The sequence below is a fragment of the Bombina bombina genome, chromosome 2, assembly GCF_027579735.1.
Source record: "Bombina bombina isolate aBomBom1 chromosome 2, aBomBom1.pri, whole genome shotgun sequence".
In the NCBI taxonomy this organism is placed as follows: domain Eukaryota; kingdom Metazoa; phylum Chordata; class Amphibia; order Anura; family Bombinatoridae; genus Bombina; species Bombina bombina.
This window is the reverse complement of record NC_069500.1, coordinates 1,143,344,829-1,143,358,927: the sequence shown is the minus strand read 5'-3', so window position 1 is coordinate 1,143,358,927 and position 14,099 is coordinate 1,143,344,829. Positions and strand designations below refer to the sequence as shown.

Sequence of the window (14,099 nt, the reverse complement as noted above, 5' to 3'; positions counted from 1 at the left end):
ACTCTTAATCCCTCCCAACTCTCTAGTATTAGGCAGTCTTATCTTTGCCTCCACAGATTCTTTGTTGAAAGGGGTCCTTAGACCAATTTAGGGCCCATTTTCCCCCTCAGAATGCTGCTATTTCAGACAGAGGGGAGATAATCGGCATGAGTATGACCAATGACACAATTACACCCATTGAGAGTTAATCACAAGCCTGCCACAGGTGTCATGGGGCCCAGCCCTTTAGCCTCCTCCTGTCCGGTCATCAATATACTACACACATAGATCCTCTGCTGTAATGTGCAAAGCATTGGATGGGCTCTCTACCGGAGGCAGTTTATTTTTTGCAGCTGGTAAGCACAGTAGAGTGGGTGCATCTTAGGGTAAGTGAGGATATTCATACACAATCATATACAGACATACCAATTTACACACTAGACTTTATTACTCATGTAGTCTAAAGGTTTAAGGGAGACATTTTTGGGATAAAGTAGATTCTCTTTGCGAGTGTTATATATTTTTTTAGAAGGAATTCATTTAAATGTTTCTGTATGGTGCTATTTAGTGCACCCCTCTACTTTTCCTTTGCACACTCTGGTGTTTAAGCTAGATTAGTTTCCACTTCATGAGCTTTCAAAATTGAGGTTTCTGTTTACAAGGCATCAACATGGTCATCCTTACATACCTTTACTAAATTCTACCACTTTGATGTTTTTGCTTCTTCTGAAGCGGCTTTTGGTAGGAAGGACCTCCAGGCAGCTGTGTCTGGAAATTAGATGTCTGCCTTTCAAAAAATGTTTTGGCCGCTCACATTACTCGTGGACTCCAAAGCTTGGATATTGCTTCCCATGAGAAATTAATCATGCAATTCTCACCACCTTCTGAAAAAAACACATTTTTTGCTTACCTGACAAATACATTTCTTTCATGGTGGTGAGAGTCGACCTGCTCAATTTAATTAAATTTAATTATATTTTTCTGGCAGTGTTCTAATTTGTACCTCTGTTTCGCTTCTTTGTCCTTTCCTACTTTTCTACTTCTCCTTGCTTGGCTATACATCAGACTGGCCTTCCAGATAGGTAGGAGGGATTAAGTATTCTTGGAGTTTTGGGAATCTTTGTATAATCCAAGTGGCCAGGAGCTGAATTCCAGAATTGACCCACCTTACTCCATAATGTTTTGTCGTATACTAAAAAAGGACAATTTTAATTCAGAAACGTGTGCACATAATCTATATCATTGAAAAAAAAGTAATATAAAATGTAACAATAGAGAAAATGCAACAAATAAAGACTTTTTGTATTATATTTTACTGTCACCATTAACTTTGTTAATAATGTGTATGTTTTTAGGGGTATCTCGACCAAAAATGCAGTCCTATGGGATTTACCGGATTGGTTACTCATTTACATTACCATGAACCTGCAAATTTTGTCTTTGTCAGTTTTCTCGAAAAGGGTCTGTTTCATCAGTTGTGCCAGCCAGAAAGCAAAGGTATATTATCTCCTTTAAGACATCCAATCATGCAAAATAAAATAATTTTGATGAAATTTAATTTTATCATGCTATTAATGGGGCTTGTAAAAAATAAGGATTTCCTTTATTCAAGTTTATTTAAAATGCTACAACCTTTCAAAAAATTGAATTTCTGCCAAATAACTTAAAAAAAATAGCCAATAGGATGAGAATAGTTGCAGATGACAGCTCAACTCACAATATATCTGCCTTTAATCCTTTACAATCAAATTGTATTCAATTTTCAATTTACATTTTTATATGTCTGAATATAAGAACATTGAAAGAGAAAGTAACATCAAAATTAAACTTTCATGGATCAGACAGAACATACAACATCTTTCCAATGTGCTTCTGTTATAAAATGTGGTTTATTCTCTTGGTATCCTTTTTTGAAGAGCAGCAATACACTATTGTAAACTAGCTGCTGATTGATGGATGCAAGTATATGCCTCTTGTCATAACTCACCTTTAAAAGAAAATTAAAACCTAAGCTTAAACTAAAAAACTTTAAAAAATAAAACATTACAAATAATAAAAAACCTACATTAAAAAAACTAACATTAGAAAAAAAAAAAAACTGCCATTACAAAAAATAACAAACAAAATGATCAAAAATAAAAAAAAAATTCCTATTCTAATACCCCTTAAAAAAATACCCACCCCAAAATAAAAATAAATCCTAATATACAAATAAACTACCAATAGCCCTTAAAAGGGCCTTTTGTAGGGCATTGCCCTAAAGCTAACAGCTCTTTTGCATAAAAATCAAAACAATTACCCCCCAAGCCCCCCAAAATAAAAAAAATCCTAACTAAAAAAAAACTAATCTACCCATTGCTCCGAAAAGGGTATTTGGATGGGCATGGCCCTTAAAAGGGCAATTGGTCATTTTGCCCATTAAAAAAAAAAAAAAAAAATCTCTAATAAAAAAAAAGTCACCCCAAAAATAAAAAAAAACCCTAACACTAACCCCAAAATTGGTACTCACCAATGATAAAGGTCTGCGCTCCATTTTCATTCCGGCGGTACTCCATCTTCATCCATCACGGGACCATCTTCAATCTTCTTCTCGGCCGCTGTCCATCTTCTATCTTCATCCCAGTGACAGCTGCGATGTCAGTCCTTATCTTCAGCCAGGCAACATGGAGGTCCTCTTTATGAGATCTCTAGCCAGCTACTGAAGATTGAATGCAAGGTACCCCTTTTATATAGAGATACCCTTGCATTCCTATAGGCTGATTTGATTCTTCAAATTTAAATCAGCCAATAGGATGAAAGCGGTATGCGGCTTAATACGTGCGTTAAATACGTTTTTAATCAACTTGTAATACCTGCGCAAAGCCCTTAAAGCGCCCTTATTTTGTATGCAGATCTTTTGCAATTTAGTGCTTCATTTCTGATGAAAATAAAATGAAATGAATGTTTCCAAGTTTAAGGGTGTGATTTGAGCACTATTTTAACAATGATTCACAGACCAATAACACAAAATAAATTAATAAATAAATAAGTAAAACTGCCTTCCAAAAAGCCATGCAAAACGGCTGAAATGCATTTCCAAGAGCTTAAAGGCACAAAAAAAAAAAAAATGTCATCATGATTCAGATAGAACATATAATTTTAAACAACGAAACATGTATATGGATACATGTGCATCTAGCTCTTAGCATTGCTACTAATGAGCCTACCTAGGTATACTTTTAAACAAGGTAAACCAAGAGAACAAATAAAATTAGATAATAGAAGTAAATTGGAAAGTTTTTTTTAAAAAAAAATGCATGCTCTATCTGTATCATGAACGGTTCATTTATTTTATACAGGTGGTGGGAGTCTACTATCCATTACTCCTGGAAATTACTTTTCCTGACCACTAGGTGGAGGCAAAGATTCCCAAACCTCAAGAGCTGAATAAAACCCCTCCCACCATACTGGTAATCAGTCTTGTATTTACCTCTGCTGAAGGTAGGCGAACAATGATGGTGCTCCTGATGTTCTTTTGTGAGAAGGGTTTTAAAACTGAGTTGAGGCCCATTTTCCCCTCAGAGTGTGGCTGATTGATGGAGGAATGTATTGGGAGTATTGGGTAGTGGCACAATTACACCTTTTGGAAATTAGTCATAAGCCTGCCACAGGTGTTGCAGGAAACTGTTCTTTGCCTCCTCCAGTTGGGTCGTCGGTATACTCCTATACCATATCCTCTGCTGTTATGTTTCAGCACTGGTCTGGTCTTCTTTTTGATTCCACTTTATCTTCCAGTAGTTGGGTGCCTATGGGTAAGTCCATTTTTTATATATTTCTGGCACTCATTTAATTATATTGGGCTATTTTGTTTGTAGTTAATTGTACTCTTTAGCCTAGGGATACTAATTAGTTTATATGTTTATATTTCTTTCCTAAGACATGGAAAGTCCACGACATCATTCCAATTACTAGGGGGATATTTACTCCTGGCCAGCAGGAGGAGGCAAAGAGCACCACAGCAAAGCTGTTAAGGGTCACTTCCCTTACCCATAACCCCTAGTCATTCTCTTTGCCTCTGTCAATGGAGGCAGTGAAGTTTGGTGTCTGAAGATATTGATTCCTTTTTTGGGTACTTTTCCCTGCAAGCAAGGATTTGGGTTTAGTTGTGTCCACGTCAATCTCTTGAGTAAGAGTAGTGGTGGCTTTCAAGCAGTTAGAAAGTAGTAAGGTAGTCCTTGCTCAGATTTCTAACATATTTGCTGCCCTTGGTGTTGAAAGCCAGAGTTGGTTACTCTTCTCTTTCTTTTTCAACAGGTCTCTGTAAGGAGTATGTGTCCTTTCACGCCTTGTGAGCTGTCTTTCTGCTGGAAGGCTGGATTGCAGGTAAGTGCTTTTGTCTTCTAGGTAAATTGGAAAGTTTTTTTTTTAAAAAAATGCATGCTCTATCTGTATCATGAACGGTTCATTTATTTTATACAGGTGGTGGGAGTCTACTATCCATTACTCCTGGAAATTACTTTTCCTGACCACTAGGTGGAGGCAAAGATTCCCAAACCTCAAGAGCTGAATAAAACCCCTCCCACCATACTGGTAATCAGTCTTGTATTTACCTCTGCTGAAGGTAGGCGAACAATGATGGTGCTCCTGATGTTCTTTTGTGAGAAGGGTTTTAAAACTGAGTTGAGGCCCATTTTCCCCTCAGAGTGTGGCTGATTGATGGAGGAATGTATTGGGAGTATTGGGTAGTGGCACAATTACACCTTTTGGAAATTAGTCATAAGCCTGCCACAGGTGTTGCAGGAAACTGTTCTTTGCCTCCTCCAGTTGGGTCGTCGGTATACTCCTATACCATATCCTCTGCTGTTATGTTTCAGCACTGGTCTGGTCTTCTTTTTGATTCCACTTTATCTTCCAGTAGTTGGGTGCCTATGGGTAAGTCAATTTTTTATATATTTCTGGCACTCATTTAATTATATTGGGCTATTTTGTTTGTAGTTAATTGTACTCTTTAGCCTAGGGATACTAATTAGTTTATATGTTTATATTTCTTTCCTAAGACATGGAAAGTCCACGACATCATTCCAATTACTAGGGGGATATTTACTCCTGGCCAGCAGGAGGAGGCAAAGAGCACCACAGCAAAGCTGTTAAGGGACACTTCCCTTACCCATAACCCCTAGTCATTCTCTTTGCCTCTGTCAATGGAGGCAGTGAAGTTTGGTGTCTGAAGATATTGATTCCTTTTTTGGGTACTTTTCCCTGCAAGCAAGGATTTGGGTTTAGTTGTGTCCACGTCAATCTCTTGAGTAAGAGTAGTGGTGGCTTTCAAGCAGTTAGAAAGTAGTAAGGTAGTCCTTGCTCAGATTTCTAACATATTTGCTGCCCTTGGTGTTGAAAGCCAGAGTTGGTTACTCTTTTCTTTCTTTTTCAACAGGTCTCTGTAAGGAGTATGTGTCCTTTCACGCCTTGTGAGCTGTCTTTCTGCTGGAAGGCTGGATTGCAGGTAAGTGCTTTTGTCTTCTAGGTATTGGAGACTTGCACTTAGGAAGTTAATTTTCCTTTATGGGATTTGAAGGAGTTAACCTATAATTTTGTGGCTCATTTTATTTTTGGTCTTATTGGGGCTTGTGTAATAAGCTATGGACATGCTGTGTTTTATACATTTTATCCAACAGCTTCAGTTACAATAGGGTTAGTCAGAGGGAGACCAGTATCTTTTAAACTGAATGTGTCAGTTTACTGCTTTTTTCTGTGAGACCGGCTGCCTTTATTTCTGTCAAGTTGTTTCTTACTCATTGGAGCAGGTAGGGCACCTCAGTCTGATGAGGTATATAGAGGTTACTTATTGGGGGTACAATTTTTAGCGCTAATCCGCTCAGTGTAAATTTAACCCCTTGAGTGCTAATGATGTCTCTGAGCCATCACAGAGTTTCCCACTCTGGTGCTAATGACGGCTCAGAGCCGTCACTAGCACTCTCCCACCTTGAGGGAGATCTGGGGGCTCCCACCCGCTCCTACTCCGGCGTTTGGGCCTGCATAGTGACAGGCATCGCCGGGGTTTCACATTATGCGTGGTGACATCACGCGCAATAATGTGATGACGTCACCACGCAACTTTATTTATACTTAACAATGTTAAGTATAGGAGCAGGAGGCATGCTGCTTAGAAGCCTGTATCTCAGGCATCTAAGCAGCTACAGACCCCCAAGACCCACTATTGGAAAGGTAATCGCCTAACCTTTACAACAAGTCTTGGGAGTCTGGAAAAAAAAGTTAAAAAAAATGTGTTCAAAAAATAAAAAAAAACCTTAAAAAATCTTAGCACCCAGGTGGGAAAGTGCTTAGCACTCAAAGGGTTAAAGTGAAAGTGTCAATTAAAAAAAAAAAAAAAAACTATTTTTTTTCTTGTCATTCCTCAATCTCCAGTTTAAGCTATGGACATGGAGCAGGATCCTGTCCTTATGGACAAATGTGTATTGTGTCTAAAGAGTCAAATTATGTTACCTATGCAATTTTGTTCCTCATGTCTAGATAAAACTTTAAAATGTAAAGATGCATTTATTTTTTCTGAGCCTAATGTCTCTCAGGATGAGACTGTTCAGGCAATGCCACAGCTTTCTCCTCTAACGTCCCAAGCCTCAATGGCATCACATTTAGTGCCTTGCAGTTCCTCTCAGCCTCCTGGAGGAGTTTATTTGCCATCAGATTTTGCTGCACAGATATCCTCTGCAGTATCTGCGGCATTATCTGCTTTTTCTATGTTGGGAAAATGCAAGAGGAAATCTAAACATTTTTCAGATGGTAAGATTTCTGTTCCATCTGCTGCCATGAAGGTGGACCTCCCTCATATGTCTGATGAGGAGGATACCTCAGTAGCCTCTGAGGGTAAAATCTCAGATTCAGACAGTATAATTTCTTTTGACTGACTCTGAAGAGGTAAACTTCAGATTTAAGCTTGAACACCTCTGTGTACTGTTAAAGGAGGTACTGGCTACTTTGGAAGACTACGATTCTTCTGTCGCTGTTGACCCTAAGAAATCTAGTAAACTTAACAAATACTATGATGTTCCTTCCCCTGTGGAAGTGTTTCCTGTTCCAGACCGTGTGTCGGAGATAATTGCACAGGAATAGTACAAGCCGGGGGTATCTTTCTCCCCGTCTCCCGTTTTTAAAAAGATGTTTCCTATTGCTGACTCCATTCAAAACTCATGGCGCACAGTGACTAAGGTAGAAGGGGCTATTTCTACTCTGGCTAACAGAACTATGATTTCTATTGAGGATAGCTGTTCCTTTAAGGATCCAATGGACAAAAAGTTGGAGGCTTATTTAAAGAAAATATATGTTCATCAGGCTCTACAGTGGCATCCTGCAGTCTGTATTGCCACAGTGGCTAGTGAAGCATCTTATTGGTGAAATGTTTTGTCAGAGTTGGTTTTAGAGGAAATTCTGTTGGAAGAGATCCAAGATAGGATTAAGGCTCTCAAACTAGCCAATTCCTTTATTTCTGACGCAAACGTGCAAGTAATTCGACTGGGAGCCAAGAAGTCTGGCTTCACTGTTCTAGCTTGCAGGGCTTTGTGGCTGAAATCTTGGTCAGCTGATGTTACCTCCAAGTCCAAGCTTCTGTCGCAACTTTACAAGGGTAAGACCCTGTTTGGTCCTTGTCTGGCAGAGATAATTTCTGAAATAACGGGTGGAAAGGGGTCCTTTCTACCACAAGACAAGAAAAATAGACCTAAGGGGCATCAACATTTTTATTTTTGCTCCTTTCCTAACTTCAAAGGTCAGAAGTCTTCCTCTTCCAAGCCGGAGCAGTCCAAGTCCTCTTGGAGACCCAATCAATCTTGGAATAAGATTAAACAATCTAAGAAACCCTCATCTGAGACTAAGTCAGCATGACGGGTCTGCCCTGGTCTGGTACTGGATTAAGGGGGGGCAGACTTTCTTTGTTTAAACAAGCTTGGATACGCGATGTCCCAGACCCTTGGGCTGTGGACATAGTATCCCAGGGTTACAAAATAGACTTCAAGACTTATCCTCCCAGGGGCAGATTTCTCCTCTCAAGATCATCTGCAGACCAGGTAAAAAGAGAGGCATTCTTGAACTGCGTTCAGGACCATTTCTCACTGGGAGTGATTGTTCCAGTTCCACTAAGCAGGGAACAGGGCCTTGAATTTTATTCAAATCTGTTTGTTGTTCCCAAAAAAGAGGAAACTTTTAGCCCCATTATAGACTTGAAGTGTCTCAACAAATTTCTCAGGGTACCGTCCTTCAAAATGGAAACCATTCATTCCATTCTCCCTTTGGTCCAAGAGGGTAAGTTCATGACAACCATAGACCTGAAGGACTCGTAACTTCATGTTCCCATCCACAGGTATCATCACAAATTCCTGAGATTCGCTTTCCTGGACAAGCACTTCAGTTTGTAGCTTTTCCGTTTGGCTTTGCCACAGCTCCCAGAATTTTTTCAAAGGTTCTGGGGTCTCTTTTGGCAGTTGTCAGATCTCAGGGAATCGTGGTGGTGCCTTATTTAGACCACATCTTGGTTCAGACGCCATCTTTTCATCTAGCAGAATCTCAATGTTGAATGGTTTGGTAGGCCAAGCGCTAATGGGTACACCTTAAGCTCTCTTCCAAAGGTCCCCTAGTGGACTTGATAAGTAACAGATAAATAGAAGAAGGAAGTGAGCGCCAAAAGCAAGAAGGCTAAGGTGGATGTGTTAAAAGGCTAGAATTTAATACAATAAATTAAAAATTTAAAATCATTCGCAATATATTTCAATGTTAAAAATCTCATGGATCCATGATATAAATATAAATAATAAAATGCAATAAAGTGTTCACAATAAAGTAGTCACCGTATAATACACTCTGTGACTATGCACAGATATGTAAAAAATAAGTGCTAACATACAATATATAAAGTGCTGTTCTTGACTTAGTATATAACCTAAAGAATGTTCCTATAAGGTGTCTTCATAAGTTGGAAAATTCTCACTCTGTGATAGGGGGGGAACTGTTAGTGTCACAGGTGATAAAGGTTCTTTCTTGGCAGTGCTGATTCCGTGTGTCTGGGTGACAAATCCAAGTATTCAAATATGTGTGAAAATTTCCAATAAAAATGTGATTGATAAAAACTCATGAAGTGGCTTAAAAAATGGTGTATAAAATCTAAAAGGTGTATAAAAAGAAAAAAAAAAGTGAAAAAATGGTATATATGTTATTTCCAAATGTTTGGTGGGGTTCTCAATGAAAAAATGATTTATATAGAGTGTGTATGGAGAGGCGATTAGTCTGGACTCCTGTTTCCTAATAATAAAATCCAAAAAATGAAATCCTGAAACTGTGAAAAACAAAAGGTACAATAGTGCAATACAGTTTAGAACACCTTTCTAGGGTATTGAAAATAGGCTTACCAGTGGTATGTCGACGTGTTTCGGCCTTTAACAGGCCTTTCTCAAGACTATACAACTATGTATTTACTGGAAGCTTATATAGGGTAAGATCACTTATAGCTGTTTGGGCGCCAAAGTTATTTGGAAACGCCCACTTCCTGTTTATGCTGATGCCTGCTGGGTATTTGTTAAAAAGCAATTCTTTTTCTATTTCTATAAATTTGTGAGTATATAATGTTCAAGAACATATGTAGTAATGGTGGTCCCATGTATGATCTGAATTTGGTGGGAAGAGATGTAGAACATCAGTAAGCTAGACAATCTTGTGTTTGTTTATTTGTTCTTTGTCCGTGTTAGCGCAACGTCATTTCCGGTTTTGGGTTCATGACGTCACTTCCGGTTTCGGTAATACCGGATGTTTTACTCTAAAATGGATTCGTGTCTTTGTTTACAATCTTTTTTATTTATGACAAATAATCTATACATGGCTTATTTGGAATAGAACTGTGTGTTACATATAAGCATATTGTATATTTATTTTTCCAATTACTGAATTTGAAGATCGAGCTTTGATGTTTATAAAAATTATATGGATGTGACAATATGTCATTTCCGGTTTCAGTTGTAACCGGATGTATATATGGATGTCATATGTAAATTAGAGAGGGCTATACATCAAAAATGATGAGGACTAAATGCAGTTACTATGTTAGGAGTGCATTTATCCACTATCTCAACAATTAGCCCAGCTATGCTAATCTCTATATGGGCAAGTGGGAGCAAATATTCTGGGACTCATGCCCAGCTAGCACGGACCTGGTCTTATACTTAAGGTATATTGATGACATTCTTATAATCTGGAAGGGATCACTAGAGGACCTCATTTATACCATCGATGTGATAAATAAAAACTCAATGAATTTAAAATTCACGTATGAATATAGCTATAACAAGATCAACTTATTAGATCTGAGAATTGAAATCATAGATGGGAATATTGAGACATTGACCTTATTTAAGGAGGTCGATTGTAACAATTACATACACAGTCTAAGTTGTCATCACCCCACCTGGAAAGTGAAAATCCCAAAAGGGCAACTGCTATGGGTAAGAAAGAACTGCTCCAACCCCGAAAAATGGGAGGAACCATCTTAAAACAACGGTTCTTAGAGAGAGGATATGCTAAAGAAACCCTGGAAGAAAAGATCGAGGAGATAAGGAAAGTTGACCGAAGTGAGCTCATCAAATATAAAGACAAGCCGACAAGGAGGCAGGAGGAAGACACCATTGATGTACCAATGATAACAGAATACTGTGCAAACAAACACATTATAGAGAAAATATTCAAGAAACATTGGCCACTCCTTAAAGAAGATGATGTAATCGGTGAAAAATTAACACCTCACCCAAGGTTTATATACAGAAAAACTAACAACTTGAAAAATATGTTGGCTCCAAGCATTCCGAGATACAGGAAACAAAATCTAACAAATTGCCAAGGTAAATCAATAAAAGTTTTTTTCCCTGCCCAAGCTGCAAGGCCTGTAAAAGTGGGTTGAAAACCAATAAATTTTCTTCACATCACAAGAGAGACCTATATAAAATCCAGGAGCTTATAAGGTGCCATGATAAAGGGGTAATATACCTGATTCAATGCACATGTGGCTTACAATATGTGGGACAGACATCAAGAATCCTCAAGGACAGAATCAGGGAGCACATACTATGTATCGAGAAGAAAAATATTGACACCCCATTGTATAGACACTTCTCCACACAACACGATGGCAACATTAAAGATTTTAAATCCTTTGGAATACAAAAGGTGAACAAGAATTGGAGAGGAGGCAATTACGAAAATAGATTACTTTTTAACTAATTCAAGTGGTTCTTCACACTTGACTGTCTTTACCCAAAAGGATTAAATAACAAAAAAGATCTCTCACACCTCCTGTACCTGAAAAAGCAGTAAACCCACCCGTCATAAATTCACATTTAGGATCACATACTGATCATATGTATTTCCATACTAGTCTAGTTCATTCTAATCCAAGGTGAGAAGACGAAAAGGTGTACAGAAACATTAACTTTCAGACCATTTACAATTGTGAAGATACTCTTTTGACCATCATTAGTATACAATTTATACTAATTTTTAATAATTTGTATTAACTTTCACTGATTCTATATCCATTTTTTAGCTATACCTATTACCATACACACTAGAAGTTTAACCCTCCCCTTCTTGCACTAAGACCACAATAACCTTCTTTTTTTATTATTATACTTGGTCCAAATCTAGAAATAGGACACAAGATAGTTACCATACAGAGCCATCAAAAGCTCCTACAGGCCAGACTGAAATGCTTGACCAGTATCTACCATCTGACGGTATAAGATAGATTCCATAGAATAACCAAAAAGATTATTGGATTCTAGGCAAATCTAGGACACTGTTTAATACTCAGACAATCCCACATGATGCTTCCCACATATGATCTTTACTAGCATCGTAGCTTACCACCCAATTTGGAGCACAGCACATAAGACCGGATATTTGACACATTTACATTTTGGACCATATAGGTTGCTATGATTTAATGTATAAGAACCTAACCTTTTCCTGTTTTTCAAACCCACTTTTTTAAAATGTATTTTAAAATTTATTTTAAAATTTGTTCAAGTATCTGTTTGGATCACAGGTATATTCTAAATGTCCCCATATACTCTATCTTATTTAGCCCTAATATATGTTTGCAAGACACACTGTATTGTCAGTAAGTTTTATATGTGATAACTAATCTATGTCTTATAAGAGGTAACACTCTATAACATTTTTTAACATTATCAGCATTTTTCACACTCTTATTCCATATAGCATATTTATATTTTTTAATATTTTTATATATTTTTTAACTGGTGTCACATTCAAAAACCTCGTGTTTATACATAAGATACTATTAATCAATTATTAACTAAATATTAGTTGTTAATTTTTTGTATCTCCATGTTGAGATAGTGGATAAATGCACTCCTAACATAGTAACTGCATTTAGTCCTCATCATTTTTTATGTATAGCCCTCTCTAATTTACATATGACATCCTTATATACATCTGGTTACAACTGAAACCGGAAATTACGTATTGTTACATCCATGTAATTGTTATAAACATCAAAGCTCGATCTTAAAATTCAGTAATTGGAAAAATATAAATATACAATATGCTTATATGTAACACATAGTTCTATTCTAAATAAGCCATTTATAGATAATTTGCCGTAAATAAAACAATCGTAAACAAAGACAAAAATCAGTTTTAGAGTAAAACATTCGGTATTACCAAAACCGAAAGTGACATCATGAACCTGAAGCCGGAAATGGCGTTGCGCTAACACGGACAAAGAACAAATAAACAAACACAAGATTGTCTAGCTTACTGATGTTTTACATCTCTTCCCACAAAATTCAGATCATACATGGGACCATCATTACCACATACATTTTATACTCACAAATTTATAGAGATAGAAAAAGAATCACTTTTTAACAAATACACAGCAGGCATCAGCATAATCAGGAAGTGGGCGGTTCCAAATAACTTTGGCACCCAAACAGCTATAATTGATCTTAGCTCTTACCCTATATAAGCTTCCAGTAAATACATAGTTGTATAGTATTGAGAAAGGCCTGTCGAAACGCGTAGACATATCACTGGTAAGCCTATTTTCAATACCCTAGAAAGGTGTTCTCAACTGTATTGCACTATTGTACCTTTTGTTTTTCACAGGTTCAGGATTTCATTTTTTGGATTTTATTATTAGGAAACAGGAGTCCAGTCTAATCGCCTCTACATACACACTCTATATTAATCATTTTTTCATTGGGAACCCCACTAAACATTTGGAAATAACATACAGTATATACCATTTTTTTCCCTTTTTTGAATTTTTTTTTGTTTTTTTTTTACACCTTTTAGATTGTATACCCCATTTTTTAAGCCACTTTAGGAGTTTTTATCAATCACATTTTTATAGGAATTTTTCACACATATTTGAACACTTGGATTTGTCACCCAGGCACACGGAATCAGCACTACCAAGAAAGAACCTTTTTCACCTGTGACACTAACAGTTCCCCCCCTATCACCGAGTGAGAATTTTCCAACTTATGAAGACACCTTATAGGAACATTCTTTAGGTTATATACTAATTCAAGAACAGCACTTTATATATTGTATGTTAGCATTTAATTGTTATATATCTGTGCATTGTCACGGAGTGTGTTATCCGGTGACTACTTTATTGTGAACACTTTATTGCATTTTATTATTTATATTTATATAATGGATTCATAAGATTTTTAACATTGAAATATATTGCGACTGATTTTAAATTTATTGTATTAAATTCTAGCCTTTTAACACATCCACCTTAGCATTTTTGCTTTTGGCGTTCACTTCCTTCTTCTATTCATCTAGCAGAATCTCACACATAGATCTTGTTGTCATTTCTTCGTTCCCATGGATGGAAAGTAAATCTGGAGAAGAGTTCCCTTGTTCCAGCTACAAGGGTGGTATTCTTAGGGACCTTCATAGATTCCATATCTATGAAGATTTTTCTGATGGAGGTCAGAAAAGCAAAGATTGTCTCTTCTTGCCTCTCTCTTCAGTCTACTGTCAGGCCGTCAGTAGCTCAATGAATGGAGGTAATTGGTCTGATGGTCACCTCCATGAACATTGTTCCT

General features: G+C 37.2%; 1 protein-coding gene across 1 annotated transcript in view; it reads left to right on the top strand.

Moving 5' to 3' along the window:
- The window catches only part of LOC128647450 (probable ATP-dependent RNA helicase DDX60), a 728,313-nt gene that overhangs the window by 589,351 nt on the left and 124,863 nt on the right, over positions 1-14,099 (top strand). Inside the window, exon 31 of the mRNA XM_053700236.1 lies at positions 1,335-1,476. Within this exon, the coding sequence (XP_053556211.1) occupies positions 1,335-1,476 (142 nt within the window). The remainder of the gene's footprint in view (positions 1-1,334; positions 1,477-14,099) is intronic.